The sequence below is a fragment of the Coregonus clupeaformis genome, chromosome 25 (genome assembly GCF_020615455.1).
Source record: "Coregonus clupeaformis isolate EN_2021a chromosome 25, ASM2061545v1, whole genome shotgun sequence".
Taxonomy (NCBI): Eukaryota; Metazoa; Chordata; class Actinopteri; order Salmoniformes; family Salmonidae; genus Coregonus; species Coregonus clupeaformis.
Genome location: NC_059216.1, coordinates 4,283,267 through 4,309,571, shown reverse-complemented (window position 1 = coordinate 4,309,571; position 26,305 = coordinate 4,283,267). Strand labels below are relative to the sequence as shown.

The following is a 26,305-nucleotide window of genomic DNA, read 5'->3' as shown; positions in this document are numbered from 1 at the left end:
GAGGGAAGGGTAGTTTGAGGAGGGAAGGGTAGTTAGAGGAGGGAAGGGTAGTTTGAGGAGGGAAGGGTAGTTTGAGGAGGGAAGGGTAGTTAGAGGAGGGAAGGGTAGTTAGAGGAGGGAAGGGTAGTTAGAGGAGGGAAGGGTAGTTTGAGGAGGGAAGGGTAGTTAGAGGAGGGAAGGGTAGTTTGAGGAAGGAAGAGTAGTTTGAGGAGGGAAGGGTAGTTGGGGAGAAGGACGGGGGGTGGGAGACGTGGAGGAGGAAGGAGAGGAGGAGGGGTACGCAGAGTAAGCGGTATGGTAGATGCGTCTGTGCGTGCATGCCTGTTTCTGTATGGGGGGTCCTGCTCACTCTCTCTTAGGCAACCTCTTTGTGACTTACTCGATCTCTGCCGGTGGCGGCGGCAGCGGGCCAACCAGCTGCTGTTTATTGTGTGTGGTTTTCATAAGTTAACTGGATTGCCACAGACATTTAAAGTCAAAACAACATCTCCTGAGTGAATTAGCTCTATTGCCCCACAGACAAACAACCTTTTAAGGACTGTGTGATTCAGTCAGGGCCCTGTTGACACAATAGAGTCAAGGAGGTCTCTTACTGTATTGACATTGATATCTGTGGGCAGGAACTGATTGTGGCAGAGATAGGAACAGGAATGGAGAATAAATACATTGAGGGACAGAAGGCTGTAGGATAGAGTGTGTATAGGCCAGAGCTGGCTGTTGGCTGGGGCAGAGACAGAGGCAGAGAGAGAGAGAGTTGACAACAGGAGGCTGTAGAGACCCTCACCAGTGTGTTGAAGTTGATCTCCTGCGGCAGGATGTGGCCACAGGCCAGGCAGTCCCCCTGGCATTCACTACAGTGTCCCGGGACACACAGACACAGCAGCAGCAGGGACCAGAGAGGGGTCTTCATGGTCCTCAGTATCCTAACTATGGAGATGATAGGGACAGCCTGGGACATGACAGGGGAGAGAGATCAGAGGTCAATTCACTGTCTTCTGTACAGTCATAATTTACAGTGAACAGCCAGACTGAAAGAGAGGAGGGGGGAGAGCGAGAGAGCGAGAGAAGGGGAGAGAAAGTGAGAGAGAGAGACAGAGAAACAGCCAGACAGACAGGATCGCCCGACAAGTTAAGTGAAAAACACTTAAGCCTTTGTTTGTCTGGCTGTTTCTCTGTCTCTCCGCCCCACACGACAACAACGACATAAGAAAAGCAACACCTATTTGTACCTCATTAACCAGACTCATCATCGCCTTAATTGAAGTCTGAATTAGTGCTTTTTGCATGATGAGAGGGAGCACAATTGCCGATATGGATAGATATAGAGAGAGGAATCTGAAGCTGTGTTGCACTTGAAACAGACAGAGAACAAGGAATAATGCACACACACACACACATTCACACACATCTTTATCTCAGTGAGGCACACACAAAGGCATTATGCCCAAAACTGCAATTAATAGGTGTGTATCTATTATGGAATTAAAATAATTAGAGCATAAACTTGTTTGGCAGGGACATTTTAATTGTACTGAAAGTTTTAATTAATTTGCAGTAATAATGGGGTAACGATGATTCACTTTTATCATTCATGTCCTGAGAGCAGCATACCTAAACTAATTAAAACTGGTTTATTATAGAAAAATGGCAGTTGGATAAGGATGAGTGTGATTGCAGAATAGCATGTGTGAATGAACCCAGATAAGGAAAGGGAAAAGTAGTTATCTTGACAGTAGTCTCTCCCCTGTGTTTTTAGCTTTTCAAGTACTTTATTGAGTCAATGGGAGATGCAGGCCCCAATGCAGCATCACAAACTTTCCCATTTATTTTTCATATAACCAAAGGTGTCTACTGTATTTACATTTTACATTTTAGTCATTTAGCAGACGCTCTTATCCAGAGCGACTTACAGTTAGTGAGTGCATACATTTTCATATTGTATGAGACATGGATATACACAGAGAGAGAACATTACATATCCAGGAACCACAGGCCATTCACCTGCGACCCCAAGGGGAAATAGTGCTGAAAAGAATCAAAAAGTACACTGTGTTGTCCATTATTAATTACGTCATTCCGTTGAGTGCAGTACAAGACAGTGCCTGCATTTCCTCATTAACAATCTATAGCAGGGTTCTCCAACCCTGTTCCTGGAGAGCTACCCTCCTTTAGGTTTTTGCTCCAACCCAGTTGTAACTAACCTGATTCAGTTTACCAACCAGCTAATTATTAAAATCAGGTGTGCTAGATTAGGGTTAGAGTGAAAACCTACAGGATGGTAGCTCTCCAGGAACAGGGTTGGAGAGCCCTGATCAGTATGAAAAATGTATGCACTCACTAACTGTAAGTCGCTCTGGATAAGAGCGTCTGCTAAATGACTAAAATTTAAATTTTTTAAATCTATAGTGTTTACTGGTTATTATTTCCCATTGCAGTGAACTGGACACTTCCACGCTCCTCTCTCTATTGTGGAATCAGCACTTTTACTACAAACAGTAGAAATACATGTCTTTCACATCTCTTCTTCTTTCTGTCACTGTATTGCCTAAAGGCCCTAATCTAACTCAGTCAAGAAACTAAAGCCCCTTCACCACTCCTCACCGAATCAAGATCCGCCTTGAGGGAGTTTTTATTTAATGCCGTCCCGTGGAACAGCTAAAGATAGTCTGGCGGTGGCGAGTGATCATAAAGTAGGGGAGTGAATGAAGAATACGATACGCGGGGATCTGGCAGGGCGGACAAAGGAGGATTTGGCGATGGTGTGCTCTTAAAACCACCTTATTGATTTTTAGCTTGGCCCGTGGCTCGTGGCTGGACATAGGAAGACAGGTTGAAGGGAAGGTAATAAGATTGAGGCTGAAGCATGATGTATATGGACTGTATGATAGACAAAGGACTGTACAGTATATGGACTGTATATGGCAGCGGTAATCATAACCCAGCCTGGAGGTCTGGAGTGCCCTGCTGGTTTTCTTTTTTACCTGGTAATTAATTAATTGATTGATGTCACTGGTTGGCCAGAAAGTCCACTCAACTGGTGTCCCAGGTCTGAATCAGTCACTGATTATCTGGCTCGAAGGACCACGTTGAATTAGTGAAGGCACTCGAAAAAGGAAAGAAAGGCTGAAAATCTCAAGTACTTCTAGCCTCAAGGTCTGGATGTGAGAAAAGGGGACATGTGATTGAAATGAGATATGAGATGCCCAAGGCTCAGAGTTAGCACTGCACTCTTTTATTTATTTATTTAACCTTTCTTTTGACAGGAAATCATGTTAAGACCAAGGTCTCTTTTCCAGGTGAGCCCTGTAATTATAAAATATACACATCAATACAATATGATAAGCAAAACAGAGATACAAAACATAGTCATAGAAAACAAACACAATCTACATAAAACATTTCCACAATCTGCTGTCTGAAATGCCCTAGAGGCACCAAATCATTCAATTTTAGGTTTTTGGAGATTTTCACTCTTCACTCGACAACAAGTGGTCTTACCTAGTCACTAAAACTGTTTATTGTATGCTTGTTGTAGGGGTAGTTCATCCAGATACATTACTGATAAGAAATAGGGAGACTCCCTCTATGAGAGCTCATTACTAGACTAAAGCAGCTAGTACCAGTACCAGTGTAAATACCACTGGGTCTGAGCCACTGATAGGATTGACAAATGAGTCGTGTGCTGAAAGCACCATTAGGTTCTCAAACTTCATTGAGCACTTGTGTGTGTGTGTGTGTGTGTGTGTGTGTGGTATGGTGGGACCAGGGGTATTCCCCAGAGAAACACACATTTAGAATGACTGACGATGTCACTATCGATAGGAAGGCATCATCAGGAAGGAAAATGGAGTAGAAAGAGAATATTTAAGCAATAAGGCCCGAGGGGGTGTGGTATATGGCCAATATACAGTGAGGGAAAAAAGTATTTGATCCCTTGCTGATTTTGTACGTTTGCCCACTGGCAAAGAAATGAACAGTCTATAATTTTAATGGTAGGTTTATTTGAACAGTGAGAGACAGAATAACAACAAAACAATCCAGAAAAACGCATGTCAAAAATGTTATAAATTGATTTGCATTTTAATGAAGGAAATAAGTATTCGACCCCTCTGCAAAACATAACTTAGTACTTGGTGGCAAAACCCTTGTTGGCAATCACAGAGGTCAGACGTTTCTTGTAGTTGGCCACCAGGTTTGCACACATCTCAGGAGGGATTTTGTCCCACTCCTCTTTGCAGATCTTCTCCAAGTCATTAAGGTTTCGAGGCTGACGTTTGGCAACTCGAACCTTCAGCTCCCTCCACTGATTTTCTATGGGATTAAGGTCTGGAGACTGGCTAGGCCACTCCAGGACCTTAATGTGCTTCTTCTTGAGCCACCCCTTTGTTGACTTGGCCGTGTGTTTTGGGTTATTGTCATGCTGGAATACACATCCACAACCCATTTTCAATGCCCTGGCTGAGGGAAGGAGGTTCCCACCCAAGATTTGACGGTACATGGCCCCATCCATCGTCCCTTTGATGCAGTGAAATTGTCCTGTCCCCTTAGCAGAAAAACACCCCCAAAGCATAATGTTTCCACCTCCATGTTTGACGGTGGGGATGGTGTTCTTGGGGTCACAGGCAGCATTCCTCCTCCTCCAAACACGGCGAGTTGAATTGATGCCAAAGAGCTCCATTTTGGTCTCATCTGACCACAACACTTTCACCCAGTTCTCCTCTGAATCATTCAGATGTTCATTGGTAAACTTCAGACGGGCATTTATATGTGCTTTCTTCAGCAGGGGGACCTTGCGGGCGCTGCAGGATTTCAGTCCTTCACAGAGTAGTGTGTTACCAATTGTTTTCTTGGTGACTATGGTCCCAGCTGCCTTGAGATCATTGACAAGATCCTCCCGTGTAGTTCTGGGCTGATTCCTCACCGTTCTCATTATCATTGCAACTCCACGAGGTGAGATCTTGCATGGAGCCCCAGGCCGAGGGAGATTGACAGTTATTTTGTGTTTCTTCCATTTGCGAATAATCGCACCAACTGTTGTCAACTTCTCACCAAGCTGCTTGGCGATGGTCTTGTAGCACATTCCAGCCTTGTGTAGGTCTACAATCTTGTCCCTGACATCCTTGGAGAGCTCTTTGGTCTTGGCCATGGTGGAGAGTTTGGAATCTGATTGATTGATTTCTTCTGTGGACAGGTGTCTGATATACAGGTAACAAACTGAGATTAGGAGCACTCCCTTTAAGAGTGTGCTCCTAATCTCAGCTCGTTACCTGTATAAAAGACACCTGGGAGCCAGAAATCTTTCTGATTGAGAGGGGGTCAAATACTTATTTCCCTCATTAAAATGCAAATCAATTTATAACATTTTTGACATGCGTTTTCCTGGATTTTTTTGTTGTTATTCTGTCTCTCACTGTTCAAATAAAACTACCATTAAAATTATAGACTGATCATTTCTTTGTCAGTGGGCAAACGTACAAAATCAGCAGGGGATCAAATACTTTTTTCCCTCACTGTACCACGGCTAAGGGCTGTTCTTATGCATGACGCAACACGGAGTGCCTGGATACAGCCCTTAGCCTTGGTATATTGGCCCTATACCACACATCCTTGAGGAGCCTTATTGCAATTATAAACTGGTTACCAACATAATTTGAACAATAAACAAGTAATTTTGCGCCATACCCCTGATATATTGTCTGTTATAAACTGGGTGGTTCGAGCCCTGAATGCTGATTGGCTGACAGCCGTGGTATATCAGACCGTATACCACGGGTACGACAAAGCATTTGTTTTTACTGCTCTAATTACATTGGTAACCAGTTTATAATAACAATAAGGCACCTTAGGGGGTTTGTGGTATATGGCCAATATACCACGGCTAAGGGCTGTTTCCAGGTTGCGTTGTGCATAAGAACAGCCCTTTGTCATGGTATATTGACCATACACCACACCCCCTTGGGCCTTATTGCTTAAATATACCACAGTTTTCAGCCAATCAGCATCCAGGACCCAAACTACCCAGTTTCTAATAATGCATTATGACATCACAACAGGGTGTGGTTGTGGCCAAGCGAAAAATGCACTCCAAATGAATGTCATGGATAAGGAAAAATATTTAGAGGGATTTCAGGTATTGTAGCTAACTGTCAGAAAAGTCCTCTACAAACACAGGGGAACTATGAGAAAAGAAAAACAGGAAATACTTGCACTTTAGTCCAACTTATTGTGTTATCATTGCACTTATTAGCCTTGAAAGTAGAGAGAGGCCTAGACAGACAAAAAAATCAGCCATGTGTGAATAATCCAGATTTAACACTTTCCTTGAGATTAGTCGTTTTACATTTCCTAGCCTTGATGAGGACACTGCAGTAATGAGAAAAGTGTTGCGAGAACAACAGAGAGATAGTGGACTGATGACGTCACCGGAACACTGACTAATCAGGAACCATAGAATCAGAATGGATTCTAATTCAAATTCTTTGTCCGGAACATTCTTCTGTGGAAAAGCATTTTGTGTCTGACATGGTGAACGTTCAAGACCAGAACAGACAGCATAATCAAATAGCTAGAACTGAAATGGAATTAAAGTTGGAGTACTAGAGCCAGAGAGAGAGAGAGTGAAGGAGGGATTTGCCGTTTGCCAATGTTGGCGCATAGCAGCATACCATTCAACACCTTTGAGATAGAGACATTATTTTGGCTGTTTTTTTTACTTAGACATCCAAATTCAGACAGCATATTGCCAGGCACAATACTGTGTTGTCTATTCTTTCCCCAGTGTCTGGAGAGTTTGTCCTGGCGCTCTCATTCCATCCTTCACATCTGCAGCCCCTCTCCAGGTCCCCCTCAGCAGGTCCTCTCCACAGCCCCCTCTCCAGGTCCCCCTCTCCAGGTCCCTCTCTCCAAATCCCCCTCTCCACATCCCCCTCTCCAGGTCCCTCTCTCCAAATCCCCCTCTCCACATCCCCCTCTCCACATCCCCCTCTCCAGGTCCCCCTCTCCAGGTCCCCCTCTCCACATCCCCCTCTCCAGGTCCCTCTCTCCAAATCCCCCTCTCCACATCCCCCTCTCCAGGTCCCCCTCTCCAGGTCCCCCTCTCCACATCCCCCTCTCCAGGTCCCTCTCTCCAAATCCCCCTCTCCAAATCCCCCTCTCCACATCCCCCTCTCCAGGTCCTCCTCTCCAGGTCCCCTTCTCCAGATAGCCCAGTTATAATTGTTTAATTAACTGGCTTATTGCTGAGGAAATCACTTAATTAAACACAGTAATTGGGTCAAGCCATAAGACTGCTAAATAGCCAGACTGCTAAATAGTCAATTAAAGGTACCTAAACTATCTGCACTGACTCTATCTTGCATTGACCCTACACACACTCACTAGACCATATATGCACACCATATACACACTCACTAGACAATATATACACACCATATACACACTCACTCACACACTACATTGACACTCCCACACAAAACCCACACACATTCACATACACTACATACCGACACAACACAAACATACAGTGGGGAGGACAAGTATTTGATACACTGCCGATTTTGCAGGTTTTCCTACTTACAAAGCATGTAGAGGTCTGTACATTTTATCATAGGTACACTTCAACTGTGAGAGACGGAATCTAAAACAAAAATCCAGAAAATCACATTGTATGATTTTTAAGTAATTCATTTGCATTTTATTGCATGACATAAGTATTTGATCACCTACCAACCAGTAAGAATTCCGGCTCTCACAGACCTGTTAGTTTTTCTTTAAGAAGCCCTCCTGTTCTCCACTCATTACCTGTATTAACTGCACCTGTTTGAACTCGTTACCTGTATAAAAGACACCACACACTCAATCAAACAGACTCCAACCTCTCCACAATGGCCAAGACCAGAGAGCTGTGTAAGGACATCAGGGATAAAATTGTAGACCTGCACAAGGCTGGGATGGGCTACAGGACAATAGGCAAGCAGCTTGGTGAGAAGGCAACAACTGTTGGTGCAATTATTAGAAAATGGAAGAAGTTCAAGATGACGGTCAATCACCCTCGGTCTGGGGCTCCATGCAAGATCTCACCTCGTGGGGCATCAATGATTATGAGGAAGGTGAGGGATCAGCCCAGAACTACACGGCAGGACCTGGTCAATGACCTGAAGAGAGCTGTGACCACAGTCTCAAAGAAAACCATTAGTAACACACTACGCCGTCATGGATTAAAATCCTGCAGCACACGCAAGGTCCCCCTGCTCAAGCCAGCGCATGTCCAGGCCCGTATGAAGTTTGCCAATGACGATCTGGATGATCCAGAGGAGGAATGGGAGAAGGTCATGTGGTCTGATGAGACAAAAATAGAGCTTTTTGGTCTAAACTCCACTTGCCGTGTTTGGAGGAAGAAGAAGGATGAGTACAACCCCAAGAACACCATCCCAACCATGAAGCATGGAGGTGGAAACAGCATTCTTTGGGGATGCTTTTCTGCAAAGGGGACAAGACGACTGCACCGTATTGAGGGGAGGATGGATGGGGCCATGTATCGCGAGATCTTGGCCAACAACCTCCTTTCCTCAGTAGGAGCATTGAAGATGGGTCGTGGCTGGGTCTTCCAGCATGACAATGACCCGAAACACACAGCCAGGGCAACTAAGGAGTGGCTCCGTAAGAAGCATCTCAAGGTCCTGGAGTGGCCTAGCCAGTCTCCAGACCTGAACCCAATAGAAAATCTTTGGAGGGAGCTGAAAGTCCGTATTACCCAGCTACAGCCCCGAAACCTGAAGGATCTGGAGAAGGTCTGTATGGAGGAGTGGCCCAAAATCCCTGCTGCAGTGTGTGCAAACCTGGTCAAGACCTACAGGAAACATATGATATCTGTATTAAGTCTGCTTTTCTGATGTATCAAATACTTATGTCATGCAATAAAATGCTAATTATTTACTTAAAAATCATACAATGTGATTTTCTGGATTTCGTCTCTCACAGTTGAAGTGTACCTATGATAACATTTACAGACCTCTACATGCTTTGTAAGTAGGAAAACCTGCAAAATCGGCAGTATATCAAATACTTGTTCTCCCCACTGTACATACATACACATTACACATTACACACGTGCACACTTTTACACATCATTTGCTGCTGCTACTCTGTTCTTTATTCTTATTATTATCTGTCCTGATGCCTAGTCACTTTACCCTGCCTTCATTACATATCTACCTCAAGTACCTCTGCACATTGATCTGATACTGGTAATAGCTGTATAGAGCTCCATTCTTTTGTATTTTATTTAATTCCTTGTGTTACTATATTTTTTAAACTCTGCATTGTTGGGAAGGGCTTGTAAGCAAGCATTTAGCTGTAAAGTCTACACCAGTTGTATTCGGCACATGTGAGCAACTGTTTCTTAATTTGATTTGATTAATCAAAGTCCTCTGGTGAATCTGACTGCTAGACCTGCTAATAATAGCCTAGGAATCCTCCACAGGGTCTGTGTCTCTCCTGACTGTCTGTACCCATTACAGCAGGGATGGGCAACACCAGTCCTTGGGGGCCGGAGTGGTGTCACACCTTTTCCGCATCCCTAGCAAACATAGCTGATTAAACTAATTGCATTCTAAACTGAAGATCAGGATTCTTGGAGTCAGGTGTGTTAGCTGAGGCTGGGTCAAAAGTGTGACACGAATCAGGCCCCTGAGGAGTGGAGTTGCCCACCCTTACACTACAGTCATCCCTATGAGCAAAATATTTTGAAAATATGTATTTTGGGTTGAAAAGACTTTGAAAATATGTATTTTCAACATCTTGTGCTCACTGGAATAGTAATAGGACCAGTATATTGTTTGATGGAGTAGATTAGTCTCTAATGATGTTGATGATTTAAAATAATAGTAGATTGTAAACACATTGCATCAACTTTACATCCACTCTGGTGACTGTGGTCTGTGTCTAAAACATTTCAACCTCATGACTTCAATGGTAAAAGAAAGAAAAGATAGTAGAATAGAATGGTACTGAATGGTACTGAATGGTACTGAATGGTACTAAGAGGAAATGAACAACCACAACCGAGAATGACAGTCACGATAATGTTCTTCAACACATTACAATACATAATTATCGGTGACCAAGGGGGCAAAAGTGACAAACAGCAATATACCACACATTAGCCTCCGTAACAATACTATACACCCCTAACTCTATCAATAAAATACATCACTATCTTACTCCTCTTCTATCGGCATAAACAGTATATTATCTGTCCCTTAAATGTCTTCCACCCCGTAAACCCACGTCAATATTGGTCCCACAGCACCACAGATCAATATAGAGATGGATTGATATTAACTTAGAGATCCCCTCCAATGCTTTCACCATCCACGTAATCAATGGCTGGTTATAGCTAGCAAGGGATACATCTCGATGAATGGGTTTCAACCCATCAGGAGTAACCCTAATAAATGTGTCAGATCAATGGAGAGAGAGGTAACTAAGGATCACGAGGCCCGCTCACACACGTACGAATGCACACACACACACACACACACACACACACACACACACACACACACACACACACACACACACACACACACACACACACACACACACACACACACACATACATACACACACACACACGCGCACACACACACACGCGGGCACACATCAGTCATGAGACAGTGACTAGGCCCATTGATCAGATTGAAAACCATGTTGAGACAGTACACAGTCCAGGCACCCAGCTGGCTATGGGCAGTGTATTATAGTGGTTATTAGGGTGTATATTCGCCTACCATTGTTGATGGATCAAATGTGACATGTGATTATAACTTTGTCACCAAGCCACAGGCCAACACAGGGACAGCACACAGTGGTGAAAGCTTGTGGCAAATAATACCCATGTATTCATTACAACTGGCAAATACATTTTACATGTTTTACTTTGAGCTTCTTCACAATATGAAAACCAAATCAACTGTTTAACTAATCCACAAGCACAGGTATAGATATAATAGGTGGAATGGAAAACTCGAGGTGAGGTTTGGGAAACACTGATCTATCACAAACCTCACCACATCATTCACTCACACCCCATTCACACTTTACATTTACATTTTAGTCATTTAGCAGACGCTCTTATCCAGAGCGACTTACAGTTAGTGAATACATATTTTTTTATACTGGCCCCCCGTGGGAATCGAACCCACAACCCTGGCGTTGCAAACGCCATGCTCTATCAACTGAGCTACATCCCTGCCGGCCATTCCCTCCCCTACCCTGGACGACGCTGGGCCAATTGTGCGCCGCCCATGAATCTCCCGGTCGCGGCCGGCTGCGACAGAGCCTGGATTCGAACCAGGATCTAGTGGCACAGTTAGCACTGCGATGCAGTGCCTTAGACCACTGCGCCACTCAGGAGATTAGAACACACTGTTGCCAAACCACTCATCAATCAACATCATTCCACCATCATTCCACCACCATTGACACCATCATTGACACCATCATTCCACCATAATTGACACCATCATTCTACCATCATTCCACCATCATTCCACCATCATCCACCATCCAGGGGCGGTGTGTTCAATAGGGCGATATGGGCGACGCACTGCCAAACGGGAAAAGGAAGGGATTTTTTTCTAATCAATTATATCACGGCAACAGTAGTTATCAGTGTTGTAATCTAGACGTCTGATCTGCCACTAAATGTCCAATCAGGCTAAAGTCGTGCTTCAAATGCCCCCCCCCCCCCCTTTTGGGGCGATTTCAGTCAGGTTGAAAATCGCCCAGAAGTCTCTCATAGACTCCCATGTAAAATCTATTTTTTCAAATATCAGAGCTTTCAATACAATCTCTATGGGTTTCTGAGGGCTTGCACTTACGCGCTTTCGTCATACGTAACGTAACCATGAACATAACTAAGAAAAGAGCGGGTAGCAGCGTCAATCAATTCACGTACTACTGGTAAGATTGCTATAGCGTTCAGTGCAACTCGATTGTCTCTTTGAAATAAGTTACTTTTTGTCGGCGAACAAATCAAGATAAATTGGCAACGAAACAATTAGGACCTCCCAGACCAAATTTAATAATTCAACAGGTTTCTACTAAAGGCGGAAAGTCCTACACCCGAGGATTTTCCAAAAATTAGTACGAACGAAAAACCTGGCTAGCAGGCTGCGATGTAGCTAATGCAGTCTTCTGCTACCCCCTGCTTACTCTTTCACCCTGAAGGCGGCACGGCAGACAGCACCGCTTGGACAGCGACTGGTGTGTAACGGACATGCACCATCTTTCAGGAAAGATTAAGAAACATGAGCTGTCAAAGACCCACATGGATAGCTGTTTGAGATTGTCTGCTTTGGGGAGTGAACATTGCCACTCAACTGGATGAGGGATACAGGCTAGCTGTCCGCCGCCACAACGATGAGGTTAGTGTTGATAATCACAAGTTTACTGGAGAACTGAGACCAAGTAGAGACTTTGGACAGGTTGGATATGGTATAATAAAGGCAGTTTATTCAGAGGTAAAGATATCTGGAATCGCGTGCACGGACCCGTTCGTTATCTGAAGACAATGTTTCATTGTGTGCAGACATTTTATGCAATAAATGAAGTAGGTTGAATCTAGTAGTTCTGATCTTCTGATTGGTCCTGATGAGTTGGGCGAGGTCACCTCCAGGCTAGTGTCACTGTTGCATTGGCTCTGAGTCGGGTTCTCTGTCTTCAAATGTTCAGCCTAAGAGAGGGGATTTTTGTGTGTGTGTGTGTGTGTGTGTGTGTTTAACAGTGATGATGTGTGTGTGTGTGTGTGTGTGTGTGTGTGTGTGTGTGTGTGTGTGTTGTTTAACAGTGATGATGTGTGTGTGTGTGTGTTTGTGTGTGTGTGTGTGTGTGCCTCAGAGCAAGAACTCGTGAGTTGGAAGAACTGAGAGGCCTATGGCGTGGGTGTTGTCCTTGGCCACCTGCTGACAAGGCTGACAAGATAGGACCCTTTTGTCCATTGTTATTGGATAGGAACAGAACTTATAACCAGCTCCTGACCTAAATAGATCTTAGCACAACATTTTACTCAACATATCATATTCCATATTCACTATAACAAATATATTTACTACGACATTAGCAAGAACCGCCACATCCTCAGCCGGCTAATCCAGTGTGTGAAGTTTTGCGGAGTGTTTGAGTTAGCTTTGCGAGGCAAAGATGAAACTGAGGGCTCCACCAACCCTGGTAAGCCAACACTTTTGAGATCAGTCAATAAATGCTTCTGGTATTGACTTATATGCTGCCCCTGTCTTCATGTTGTTGCTGGACATATCTTTTTTAAAATGTGTGTAGGTCACCTAAATCATCAGAAAAATTGCCCCCCCTGAGAATTTTTTCAGGAGCCGCCACTGCCACCATCATTGACACCATCATTGACACCATCATTCCACCATCAAATAATTATCGCCCTATTTCTAAACTTTCTTGCCAACAAAAATATTAGAATCCTTGATTAATTCTCAGCTAAGATCTTTCTTATCTTTGAAATGTATTCTAAATGTACATCAGTCAGGTTTTAGACCAGGTCATAGCCCTATCTCTGCTGAATCCCTAATTATAAATGATGTGGTTAATTGTATGGTAAAAGGCAACATTGTGCTGCCCTCTTCATTAACATGTCAAAGGCTTTCGATACTGTTGATCACTCACTGCTAATTCAGAGGCTTTCCTCAATTGGCCTAGACCAGGCTGAATGTAACTGGTTTAAAAATTACTTGACAGATAGAACTCAATGTGTATCTACTGATGGTGTTAAATCAGATTTCCTGGATATTACGAAAGGTGTCCCGCAGGGGTCAATTCTGGGTCCTGTATTTTTTACTGTTTACATTAACAACTTGTCTATAAAAAAAAATGTAACCTGCACTTGTATGCCGATGATACTGTTGTGTATGCTATTGCCCCCACGGTTGACCAGGCTCTATCTGAACTACAGTCTGCCTTCATTGTATTACAGAATAACTATGGTGACATCATCTATATGAACCCAGCAGCCACTTCATTAAAGCCTTTAGATGCAGTTTATCACAGCGCACTGCGCTTTATTATGGGCGTCAGTTTTAGTACTCTTCACAGCATTCTCTGCCAGAAAGTCGGTTGGCCCTCTTTGATGTCACGTAGGTTGATACATTGCTATGTTTTCATTTATAAAGCCCTTTTACAAAAAGTTCCACTGTACCTAACATCTTTACTAAACTTTAGACATACGAGTTACCACACCTGGTCTCCCGAGTGGCGCAGTGGTCTAAGGCACAGCATCGCAGTGCTAGCTGTGCCACTAGAGATCCTGGTTTGAATCCAGGCTCTGTTGTAGCCGGCTGTGACCGGGAGACCCATGGGGCGGTGCACAATTGGTCCAGGGTAGGGGAGGGAATGGCCGGCAGGGATTTAGCTCAGTTGGTAGAGCATGGCGTTTGCAACGCCAGGGTTGTGGGTTCGTTTCCCACGGGGGGCCAGTATGAAAAAAAAAATAGATATAATTTTTTTTGTTGAAATTATGCACTCACTAACTGTAAGTCGCTCTGGATAAGAGCGTCTGCTAAATGACTAAAATGTAAATGTCTCAGGGATGGTTAACTCTGGAAAGTCCTTTGGTCTCTACGGAGTTAGGTAAATCAGTTTTCTTGCACTTTATCTTTCGAACAATCTTCAACATTTTGTTAAATTTGATGTTTTGGTAGGGCAATTCAGCAGGCTCATTGAGGACCTTATTACTGATGAATGTGTTTGTTTTTTATGACAGTATTTTTCTTTCTGCTTTTATTGATATTGATGTGTGTATTTTTGGTAATTTTTGTAATAATAACATAATGATTTCACCATCATTCACCATCATTGACACCATCATTCTACCATCATTAACACCATCATTGACACTATCATTCTACCATCATTAACACCATCAGGGATCCCCCTGGGTGCAAAAATTCATCCACCACTAAAAGTCGATGAAGATGAACCCACAATCTGAACGGACCAACAAATATGGAAAATTCTCCTTTATATTTGAGTCACACTGACTCCAAATGACCATGCCAAGGTGAGAACATTGTGAACCTAATATGAATATCTATCAATAAGCTATAATATAATTATTAACCTAACTTAGCAGGCGTAAAAGAAACGCCTGAAACTAGATCCCCTACATACTGGTCTTGAGGAGAAGGACAAAAACTGTCGGGGGAGGTTCTCCTCTGCTCTGTTTAACCAATTCAGTAAATGTAGAGGAGGAGCAGATGCAGTGTCGCCTTGTTAACGCCCAAAAGCGGAAGTCACGTCACAGGCTCTTTTTCCATCTCCCCTGAAATCTGGAACATCCAGTTGTTGGGGACTCGGCAGAGGCTATATAATTATACACTGTTTTATACAGATGTAGGATCTTCATTTGATCACCCTGTTGCAGGCAAACTTTCCTGCAATTCAGGAAATGTAAAACTTCTAGTGTATTTGAGGTTTAAAAAGGCTTCTGAAGTTTGGCATTTCCACTTCGAAATTTCAGACTTGCATTTCCGTCACGAAAAATGTATCAACCCCTACAAAAATGTCCATAAATTATAATCCACATAATAATTCACATTTCCTGTTGCTGCAGGATTATTTTCCTGCTGTAGGAAACTGGGTCAAATTAAGATCATACATCTGTATTTATCCATAATAGCATGACACACCTGACTCAGACCTGCAGTGATGCTGTGAGAGGCAGCTGCAGAGTTGATGTGATGTGACACCTGTGATGTGGCAGAGGCTGATCTAATGGAGAAGGCATTAAAAGATGTTCATGCTTATGTTACACATGGACCTAAATCAATATCTCTTCTGATTGAGATTAATTCACTTGACTGGAGGTTAAGAGTAGAGGTGATATAGTTTAAAGAGGTGTGTAACACACATGCGCACATACAGTGGGGAGAACAAGTATTTGATACGCTGCCGATTTTGCAGGTTTTCCTACTTACAAAGCATGTAGAGGTCTGTAATTTTTATCATAGGTACACTTCAGCTGTGAGAGACGGAATCTAAAACAAAAATCCAGAAAATCACATTGTATGATTTTTAAGTAATTAATGTGCATTTTATTGCATGATTATTGCATTCCCTGACTGTAGAGAGGGATACTAATTGGGACAGAGACACACAAAGATAGAGGGGAGCCCCACTGAGTTGTGGCATTATGGTTGGATTAACATACACTCTAATCCCATGAGTTTAGGACAGTCCTCGCCAGGTGTTCACCTCCACACACACGACCTCTGACCTCTAGACAAAGAACACCCCTGTCAGGAATTGAGGGAGAATGGAGAGACACAAAGTCCTCACCCACCACCGTGAAAATGAAAATGAGCGTTCTTATTGGATGAGTTAATGTTGCATGTCCCCATTTCAGTGTTTCAAAACGTTTTCTTCTATTTCGTGCCTATTGAACACATGACTTGTTGGAATGGGTTCTCAATTGGGGGTCTGCGTACTATAGGGATATGCAAAACGTAGTGAATTCATTTTTTATTTCTCCCTCAATTCATCCGAAATTTGTAAAACGTGTTCAGTATGGCATCCATATTAGGAATGCAGTTTGACGACTTCCTAATATGGATGCCTTTTGCCTTAATGCGCTCTTTTTCCTCAAGCTAAGTGGCTGCCTACTACTGCCAGTAGTAGTACTATACAACTGATCTACAACTATACTTGAGGGTTTCCAACAACTGTTAAACTATTACAAACTAGCGTAACATAAACTATATCATTAACATGACTCCAGAGTAGAGCGTATCTTGCTCCTCTATCTGATGCTGAGGCTCATTCAAACTGTTGCACAGAAGAACAACAGAGAGCCGATCAAGGGCTAATTTCACAGTTTCCTCAAATCTGTGTCGCGCCGGATGGGAAGAGCTTTGAATTATTTTGCCCCCAGGTCTGAGGAGGCTGCGTATAATTGTCTTGGAATCCCTTTAAAATCCCATTTACACACTCCTCTCTCTCTCTCGTTTACACACACACACACAGGCAAGCAAATACGCAGGCACACATACACACACACGCGCAGGCGATCAAACAAGCAAACATGCACACACACACCAGCCAGGTGACCCGTGATACAAGTCAGTATTCAACGTCCATCCATGTCTGAGGACGTTGGGAGATGACATGGCAACCGGGCACTAGGGGCAACAGTGAGCGCTGTTACCTTTAAGTCGGTTTTGGTTTTGTAAGCATCTGCCTCTGATATCAAAGGTCGCAAGTTCGAATCCAGCGATAGAAAGTTGTTTATGAGATTTTTGTTTTCAGCCTATCCCAAACCTTAACCCGTACCTTAACCATTCGGAGTTAATGCCTAACCTTAAGATTTCGGAGTTAATGCCTAAACTTAACCCTAACCTTAAAAATTAAGAGTTAACGCGTAAACTTAACCTTAAACACTTTGAAATTTGACGTTTGAGAAACATGGATGAACGTCTAATTCTGACGTGAGACTGTGAGAGCTAGTCACACACAAACTCTCTCTCTCTCTCTCTCTCTCTCTCTCTCTCTCTCTCTCTCTCTCTCTCTCTCTCTCTTCTCTCTCTCTCTCTTTCTCTCTCTCTCTTTCTCTCTCTCTCTCTCTCTCTCTCTTTCTCTCTCTCTCTCTCTCTCTCTCTCTCTTTCTCTCTCTCTCTCTCTCTCTCTCTCTCTCTCTCTCTCTCTCTCTCTCTCTCTCTCTCTCTCTCTCTCTTTCTCTTTCTCTGTGTCTAATCAGAAGACGCAGGGTATGAGGAGAAAAACATTTTCCTTGAGACAATATTATCCGTCACAGAGCTCATGTGTGATCTACTGGGTTTCACCCTGGGTCGTCTGTGCACCGTAAAGCTGTAAAAGCCCACTGAGCTAAAGGCTAAGCATTTGCTAAGGGAGCTAACACAAGCCTAATTTGAAACACAGCGAATATAACGAGTATCTTCTGAGAAAAAGAAAAGGCTAATTTGATTGAGTAGATTCCCATTGTGCTCTGAAACCTCTATCTATAATGAAGTTTGACCGACAGCAGCTCCAGTCGATGTGCAGCTTTCAACCTGACCTCCTGGGTCCCTCTGTGCCTTCACCTCTCTCTGGAAACCACAGTATTCACCCCCCGATTAGCCTTTATCACCCATAGGGCAGCTACCCATGTACAGTTTAAGCCTATAATCAGTTGAAAGCTAATCCTGATTGACTCCTTTGAACAAACCCAAATTGATATTGACTTATATTCAAAGAAAAACACCTACATCAAACTACTGTTAAACCAGGTATGGAATAAGCCTTTTAAATAATCTAGGTAACCAAGTATATATTAAGTCTATAATCAAAGCAAATTAAAAGCCAGGAATTAAACTGACCCTGATTAACCCCAGACAATCCGGAATAAGATTCTAAATCAAAGCAATGACAGAGGAACAAGAACTACAGATGTGGGATCTTAATTTGAACCCGTTTTTAAACCTCAAATACACTACAAGTTTTACATTTCCTGCATTCTAGGAAAGTTATCCTGCAACAGGGTGATCAAATTAAGATCCTACATCTGTATACAGTCATGGTCAAAAGTTTTGAGAATGACACAAGTATTGGTCTTCACAAAGTTCGCTGCTTCAGTGTTATGAAATATTTTTGTCAGACGTTGCTATGGTACACTGAAGTATAATTACAAGCATTCCATAAGTGTCAAAGGCTTTTATTGACAATTACATTAAGTTTATGCAAAGAGTCAATATTTGCAGTGTTGACCCTTCTTTTTCAAGACCTCTGCAATCCGCCCTGGCATGCTGTCAATTCACTTCTGGGTCACATCCTGACTGATGGCAGCCCATTCTTGCATAATCAATGCTTGGAGTTTGTCAGAATTTGTGGGTTTTTGTTTGTCCACCTGCCTCTTGAGGATCAACCACAAGTTCTCAATGGGATTAAGGTCTGGGGAGTTTCCTGGCCAAGGACCCAAAATGTCGATGTTTTGTTCCCCGAGCCACTTAGTTATCACTTTTGCCTTATGGCAAGTTGCTCCATCATGCTGGAAAAGGCATTGGTCGTCACCAAACTGTTCTTGGATGGTTGGGAGAAGTTGCTCTCGGAGGATGTGTTGGTACCATTCTTTGTTCATGGCTGTGTTATTAGGCAAAATTGTGAGTGAGCCCACTCCCTTTGCTGAGAAGCAACCCCACACATGAATGGTCTCAGGATGCTTTACTGTTGGCATGACACAGGACTGATGGTAGCGCTCACCTTGTCTTCTCCCCGGACAAGGTGTTTTCCGGATGCCCCAAACAATCGGAAAGGGGACTCATCAGAGAAAATGACTTTACCCCAGTCCTCAGCAGTCCAATCCCTGTACCTTTTGCAGATTATCAGTCTGTCCCTGAAGTTTTTCCTGGAGAGAAGTGGCTTCTTTGCTGCCCTTCTTGACACCAGGCCATCCTCCAAAATTCTTCGTCTCACTGTGCATGCAGATGCACTCACACCTGCCTGCTGCCATTCCTGAGCAAGCTCTGCACTGGTGGTGCCCCAATCCCGCAGCTGAATCAACTTTAGGAGATGGTCCTGGTGCTTGCTGGACTTTCTTGGGTGCCCTGACGCCTTCTTCACAACAATTGAACCTCTCTCCTTGAAGTTCTTGATGATCCGATAAATATTTGATTTAGGTGCAATCTTACTAGCAGCAATATCCTTGCCTGTGAAGCCCTTTTTGTGCAAAGCAATGATGACGGCACGTGTTTCCTTGCAGGTAACCATGGTTAACAGAGGAAGAACAATGATTTCAAGCACCACCCTCCTTTTAAAGCTTCCAGTCTGTTATTCTAACTCAATCAGCATAACAGAGTGATCTCCAGCCTTGTCCTCGTCAACACTCTCACCTGTGTTAACGAGAGAATCACTGACATGATGGCAGCTGGTCCTTTTGTGGCAGGGCTGAAATGCAGTGGAAATGTTTTTTGGGGATTAAGTTCATTTTCATGGCAAAGACGGACTTTGCAATTAATTGCAATTCATCTGATCACTCTTCATGACATTCTGGAGTATATGCAAATTGCCATCATAAAAACTGAGGCAGCAGACTTTGTGAAAATTTGTATTTGTGTCATTCTCAAAACCTTTGACCACGACTGTAGGACCCTGAGCACCTCCCTAGCACTCTTATATTGGCTTGGTTCGTTTAGGGTTGGTGGATAGTGCAGTAAGGCTTGTATGTTAACCCACTGCACCGCTAACTGTCTAGGGCTTTCCTCTCATTCACAGCACCAGAATAGCTCAAGGCAGTAAATATCATTCTAGTATGGGAGAGTGGGGTAAGTTGAGCCAAATGGGTAAGTTGAGCCACCCTTGTTTCTAGGAAACCATACACAAAATTAATAATTTGACAAAATATTTCAAAATAGGTCATCAGTCTGTGAAGGAAGAAACCACATGGAAAAAAAGTGGTAAGCAAGTTAGGCCCAAATGAATGTATTGTGTTAGAGATTTCATGATGCTTGTATCTAAACTAAAGTAGATCAATTTAAGATTGTTCTATGCATCAGTTGGGGTCTCTATAAGCTTCAATATGAGGTCATAAACCTAGCATGAAAGTGCATCCTTGTAGCTGTGTGGGCTAATATAGTCAAAATGTTTACCTTGGGGTAAGTTGAGCCAATTTAAGTATTTCTTCCCAGGCAAATGCAAGGCATTATTGCTGAGATATGAGGTAACAATGGGGCCTGGCCTAAGTACAAAGTGTTTGTTAGGTGTTAAGCCTGTGGTAAAAGATGCTTAAGAAAATGATTAAAAGACAAAAAAAAGCAATTGTGATTGTGTTGAATTGTGTTTGGAAAATAAAGATAGACATGGTTTTAAAAAGGTAGTGGTAATATTTCATTCAGTACAGAAATGTGTAGGCGGCTTAACTTACCCTGTCCCGTGGCTTAAGTTGTGCCAAGAGACCACTTTTTTTTGACAAGCTATGTTTTCAAAACTGTAATGTTTACATGAATTCTGATTATTTCCAGGGATACACAACATCCTGAAATATATGTAGATCTTTGTTAGAATTAATACTATATTTCCCTTGACAGAGTGATGCTGAATGTATAAAAGGGCTCAACTTACCCCACTCTCTCCGACTGTAAACATACAATTTATGGACTACGGTTGTAGATAGCCCCTCATTAAGTGATGGTGGTGGTCCATTGACAGAACACACAAACTGAGTCCTGGAAAGCAACAAAAACTGCCCCCGTGCCTAAGTCATGGGCAGCTATGTGGTTTGTTCTCTGCCGTCATCAGCTCATCAACAGGACATTTATTTGCAGCCAGTATTTTGCACCGAAAGCATAAAGATTTAACATCTAACCTTCTCTCTGGGGTGTTAGCTGTGGAAAATAATAGTCTTGCATCATCTTGGTGGAGATGCATTGATTTGAAGACAAGGGGATCAATAGGATGATCATGAGAGTGATGGGAGAAATATGCTCTTGTCATGGGTCAGGACTTTAACTGTTCCACAAGCACCGAGAAGAGAGAGAAAGAGCACAGAAAGAGAGAGAGAGCACAGAAAGAGAGAGAGAGCACAGAAAGAGAGAGAGAGCACAGAGCAAGAGAGAGCACAGAAGGAGAGAGAGAGCACAGAAAGAGAGAGAGAGCACAGAGAGAGAGAGAGAGAGCACAGAGCGAGAGAGAGAGAACACAGAAAGAGAGAGAGAGCACAGAAAGAGAGAGAGCACAGAGAGAGAGAGAGCACAGAAAGAGAGAGAGAGCACGGAAAGAGAGAGAGAGCACAGAAAGAGAGAGAGAGAGCACAGAAAGAGAGAGAGAGCACAGAAAGAGAGAGAGAGCACAGAAAGAGAGAGAGCATAGAAAGAGAGAGAGCACAGAAACAGAGAGAGCACAGAGAGAGAGCACAGAGAGAGAGAGCACAGAAAGAGAGAGATAGCACAGAAAGAGAGAGAGAGCACATAGAGAGAGAGCACAGAGAGAGAGAGAGCACAGAGCGAGAGAGAGCACAGAAAGAGAGAGAGAGCACAGAAAGAGAGAGAGAGCAGAGAGAGAGATCACAGAAAGACAGAGAGAACACACACAGAGAGAGAGAGAGAGAGAGCACAGAGAGAGAGAGAGCACAGAGAGAGAGCACAGAGAGAGAGAGCACAGAAAGAGAGAGAGCACAGAAAGAGAGAGAGAGCACAGCAAGAGAGAGAACACAGAAAGAGAGCGAGAGCACAGAGAGAGAGAGCACAGAAAGAGAGAGAGAGCACAGAGAGAGAGAGAGCACAGAAAGAGAGAGAGAGCACAGAGAGAGAGAGAGAACACAGAAAGAGAGAGAGAGCACAGAGAGAGAGAGCATGGAAAGAGAGAGAGAGCACAGAGCGAGAGAGAGCACAGAAAGAGAGAGAGAGCACAGAAAGAGATAGCACAGAAAGAGAGAGAGAGCACAGAGCGAGAGAGAGCACAGAAAGAGAGAGAGAGCACAGAAAGAGAGAGAGAGCACAGAGAGAGAGAGCACAGAGAGAGAGAGAGCACAGAAAGAGAGAGAGAGAGAGCTCAGAAAGAGAGAGAGCACAGAAAGAGAGAGAGTACAGAGAGAGTGAGAGAGAGAACAGAGAGAGAGAGATAGAGTAAATGAGCAGCTTAAGCAGTGAGTGTCTACCAGCAGTTATTCTTGCACACATCGCAAAACTCCATTAATTATATACCGTACAGCACAATGAATTCGCTAACAGGTTAATATATTGCCATGTTATTTCACATCAGCAAGAACCCAGAGAGAAATGCTACATTGCTCAAACCCATAACTAACGAACCCTAACAACCCAATGCCCTACACATGCCACCTTATAAATGAACTAGCCACCAGAAGATAAGCCAAACTGCACTGAGCCGTTGGCAATTTCTCAGGTTTAAAACTGAACCCAAACTCCTTCAGTATCAGTCTGGGAAATGTCCCAGCTCAAACCATGCCAGGTGAGTTCCCCTCCCCGCCCCCACTCCCACCCACACCTTAAGCCAAAGCCTTAAGGTCTAAGGTCAGTCTTACCTGAGTACTAGAGACGGGTTTGGGCGCAGGTCCTTTAGGTGATTTAGGTCTACAGTGCAGTAGCTCTAGTTAGTGTCCTGTCTTCTTTCTCAGTGTATTTCATCTATACAGACAGGCTGTTGCTCAGACCTCTTATAGAGGGGCACATCCCTCCCTTTGGTGCTGCCCCCTGCATCCCCCTTTCACTTTCATCACAGAGAGGAGGGGGATGGAGAGAGAGGAAAGAGAGAGGGAGGGGTTGGAGACTTAGAGACAGAGAGCTAGTGAGAGAGAGAGGTAGAGATTGAGAGAGGGGTTGGAGAGATGGAGAGAGGGAGAGAAAGGGGGACACTTGAAAGAGGGTGAGAGAGAGAGAGAGAGAGAGAGAGAGGGGGGATGGAGAGAGGGAGAGAAAGGGAGAGAAAGGGGGACACTTGAAAGAGAGAGAGAGAGAGAGAGAGAGAGAGAGAGAGAGAGAGAGAGAGAGAGAGAGAGAGAGAGAGAGAGAGAGAGAGGTTGGAGAGAGGGAGAGAAAGGGGGACACTTGAGAGAGAGAGAGAGAGAGAGAGAGAGAGAGAGAGAGAGAGAGAGAGAGAGAGAGAGAGAGAGAGAGGGAGGGAGGGAGGTAGGGGGGCTTGTTATATATGATGGACAGGCAGACTTACATCAGTGTGTCAATGCAGACTATAACCTGCAGTCTCTTACTTCAGCTAGCCAACACATTTTGCATTTTTTAACACCTGTAACAGCTTTTTCCTGCATTATAGAGCCATAATCATTATGCTTAATGCTATATAAATATATGTATATTTGTCTGTATATCGAAGCATACATCTTGAGCTGTCTGTATCCTCCTGACTGGTGGTTCATTTTTTAAAGCAACGAAATATGCTTCTCTGCATCTCTGCTAAAATCTGGCCTAAAAGAGGGAAAGGAATGTGTCTTATTCAGTACATTTAGTTATTGCTTGTTTTTCTGAAGACTACCAACCTTACCAGCAGGCTTGTCAGCTAAGATAGTTAGACAAGCTAGCTACTCTAACTTGATTGATAGCCTGAAATGGCTTCTTGGTAGCTAGTTATATGCCCCCTATGAGCATGACGCCTCTGCGCTTTCCTACTTCAAGATATAATAATCTTGGTAAGACTGACCTTTTTATAATTATATTAATTGAGTCTATTCTCGAGATGACAAAGCCATAATAATTTCCTTTCTCTTCATCTCATTGTGTTATCTCTAAACCCTGGTCCGAATCAATGATCCAGTCCATTAATCGCTCATCCTTATCGATGCAGCTACTCACTTACAGGTAGCATTGGTTCATCATTCTAGCCAAAGAACAAAAATCCAACCAAAAGGATTCACAACCTTTAAAGGGACATTTTTTAAAATGTCAACTTCATATTCATTATCTCCAGCACCTCCCCACCATCAACATACTGTATGTGAAAATGGCGCATTTCTATGTTTCATAGTAAAAAAGAAAGAGGAAGATGGGCCGTGTAGCTCAGTCAGTCTGTAACCCTGGGCTGGAGTCAAGCTGCTGCTCCTTAGTTCACTAAAACTGTAGTCCCCTGTAGCTCAGTTGGTAGAGCATGGTGCTTGCAATGCCAGGGTTGTGGGTTCGATTCCCACGGGGGGACAGTATAAAATAAAAAAATTAAAAGTCACTCTGGATAAGAGTGTCTGCTAAAATGTAGAATAAGTGTTTCCAATGGCATCATGTGATTTTAACCAATTATGAGTAGGCATTGTCCACTAATTGGTTGATGATGTCATTGGAAACACATCATCTTCCTCTATCTTTTTTACTACAAAACATAAAAATGCGCCATTTTCACATATATTGATGTTGGGGTGGTGCTGGAGATGATGAATATGAAGTTTTAATTTCCCTACGTTTGACCCAAACAGATCCTCTCATTGGGATATACACTGAGTGTTTCCATGACATAGACTGACCAGGTGAATCCAGGTGAAAGCTATGATCCCTTATTGATGTCACCTGTTAAATCCACTACAATCAGTGTAGACGTCCTCACAGTTGAAGGTATTCCACCATTTTGTCTTGTTTGTGTAAATGTTAGTTTTTTTCTCTGTAGTTGTGGAGGACAGAGGCAGCGACCTGGTCTGTGGGTAGCTGGTGGCTCCTGGTCTGTGGGCTGCTGGTGGCTGCAGAGATACGACCCAGAAGTCGTATCCCTTTGTTTGCTCCACAGAGCTCTGCCTCTCTCTCTCTCCCCTCTTTCTCTCCTCTCTCTCTCCCCTCTCCCTTCTCTCTCCCCTCTCCCTTCTCTCTCTCTCCTCTCTCCCTTCTCTCTCTCCTCTCTCTCCCCTCTCTCTCCCTTCTCTCTCTCCTCTCTCTCCTCTCTCCCCTCTCTCTCCCCTCTCTCTCCTCTCTCTCTCCCCTCTCTCCCCTCTCTCCCCACTCTCTCTCCACTCTCTACTCTCCCCTCTTTCTCCCCACTCTCTCCTCTCTCTCCTCTCTCTCCCCTCTCTCACCTCTCTCCCTCCTCTCTCCCCTCTCTCTCCCCACTCTCTCCCCTCTCTCCCCTCTCTCTCCCCTCTCTCTCTCCTCATCTCTCTTCTCTCTCCCCTCTCTCTCCCCTCCTCTCTCTCCTCTCTCTCCCTTCTCTCCCTTCTCTCTCTCCTCTCTCTCACCTCTCTCCCTTCTCTCTCTCCCCTTTCTCTCTCCCCTCTCCCTTCTCTCTCCCCTCTCTCCCTTCTGCCTCTCCCCTCTCTCCCTTCTCTCTCCCCTCTCTCTCTTTTCTCTCGCCTCACTCTCTCCCTTCTCTCTCTCTCCTCTCTCTCTCCTCTCTCTCTCCTCTCTATCTCCGCTCTCTCTCCCTCCCTGCCCATCTGCGCTTCATTATGAGATAGACATCAGAGGAGGCCTAAGACACACACACACACACACACACACACGTTAGGCAGATAGATGAATGAGGGAACAGGGCCTGGCCCTTTACGAGGACAGATACTTAGACAAGACAAAGGTTTGAAGGGGGATTCATCAAAACAAGACGTATATAATTGAGTTAAATTACTGATATGGTGGATGATGAGGATGAGTCATAAGGCCATTGATTTGTAATTACAGGACAATTGCAGGACAAACAGCAACCACGAAACACACCAGAATCAGAATGAAGCACACCAATCAGGATACAGAAGTACAGGCTACGCCAATGTATGCACCAATCGTGGCACATAATTACAGTGTAGCAAAAGAAGCTTTGCTAGATTTCACCGTTACACTTTCAGTATAATAAA

The 26,305-nt window shown here is 43.8% G+C and overlaps 1 protein-coding gene across 1 annotated transcript in view; it reads right to left on the bottom strand.

Moving 5' to 3' along the window:
• Positions 1-23,186, bottom strand: part of LOC121539393 (proenkephalin-A-like) — a 31,945-nt gene extending 8,759 nt beyond the window's left edge. The window contains exons 1-2 of the mRNA XM_041847866.2: positions 23,054-23,186; positions 785-949 (exon numbers count right to left, since the gene is read on the bottom strand). Of these exons, the coding sequence (XP_041703800.1) occupies positions 785-910 (126 nt within the window). The 5' untranslated portion in view covers positions 911-949; positions 23,054-23,186. The remainder of the gene's footprint in view (positions 1-784; positions 950-23,053) is intronic.
• Between the last annotated feature and the right edge of the window lie 3,119 nt (positions 23,187-26,305).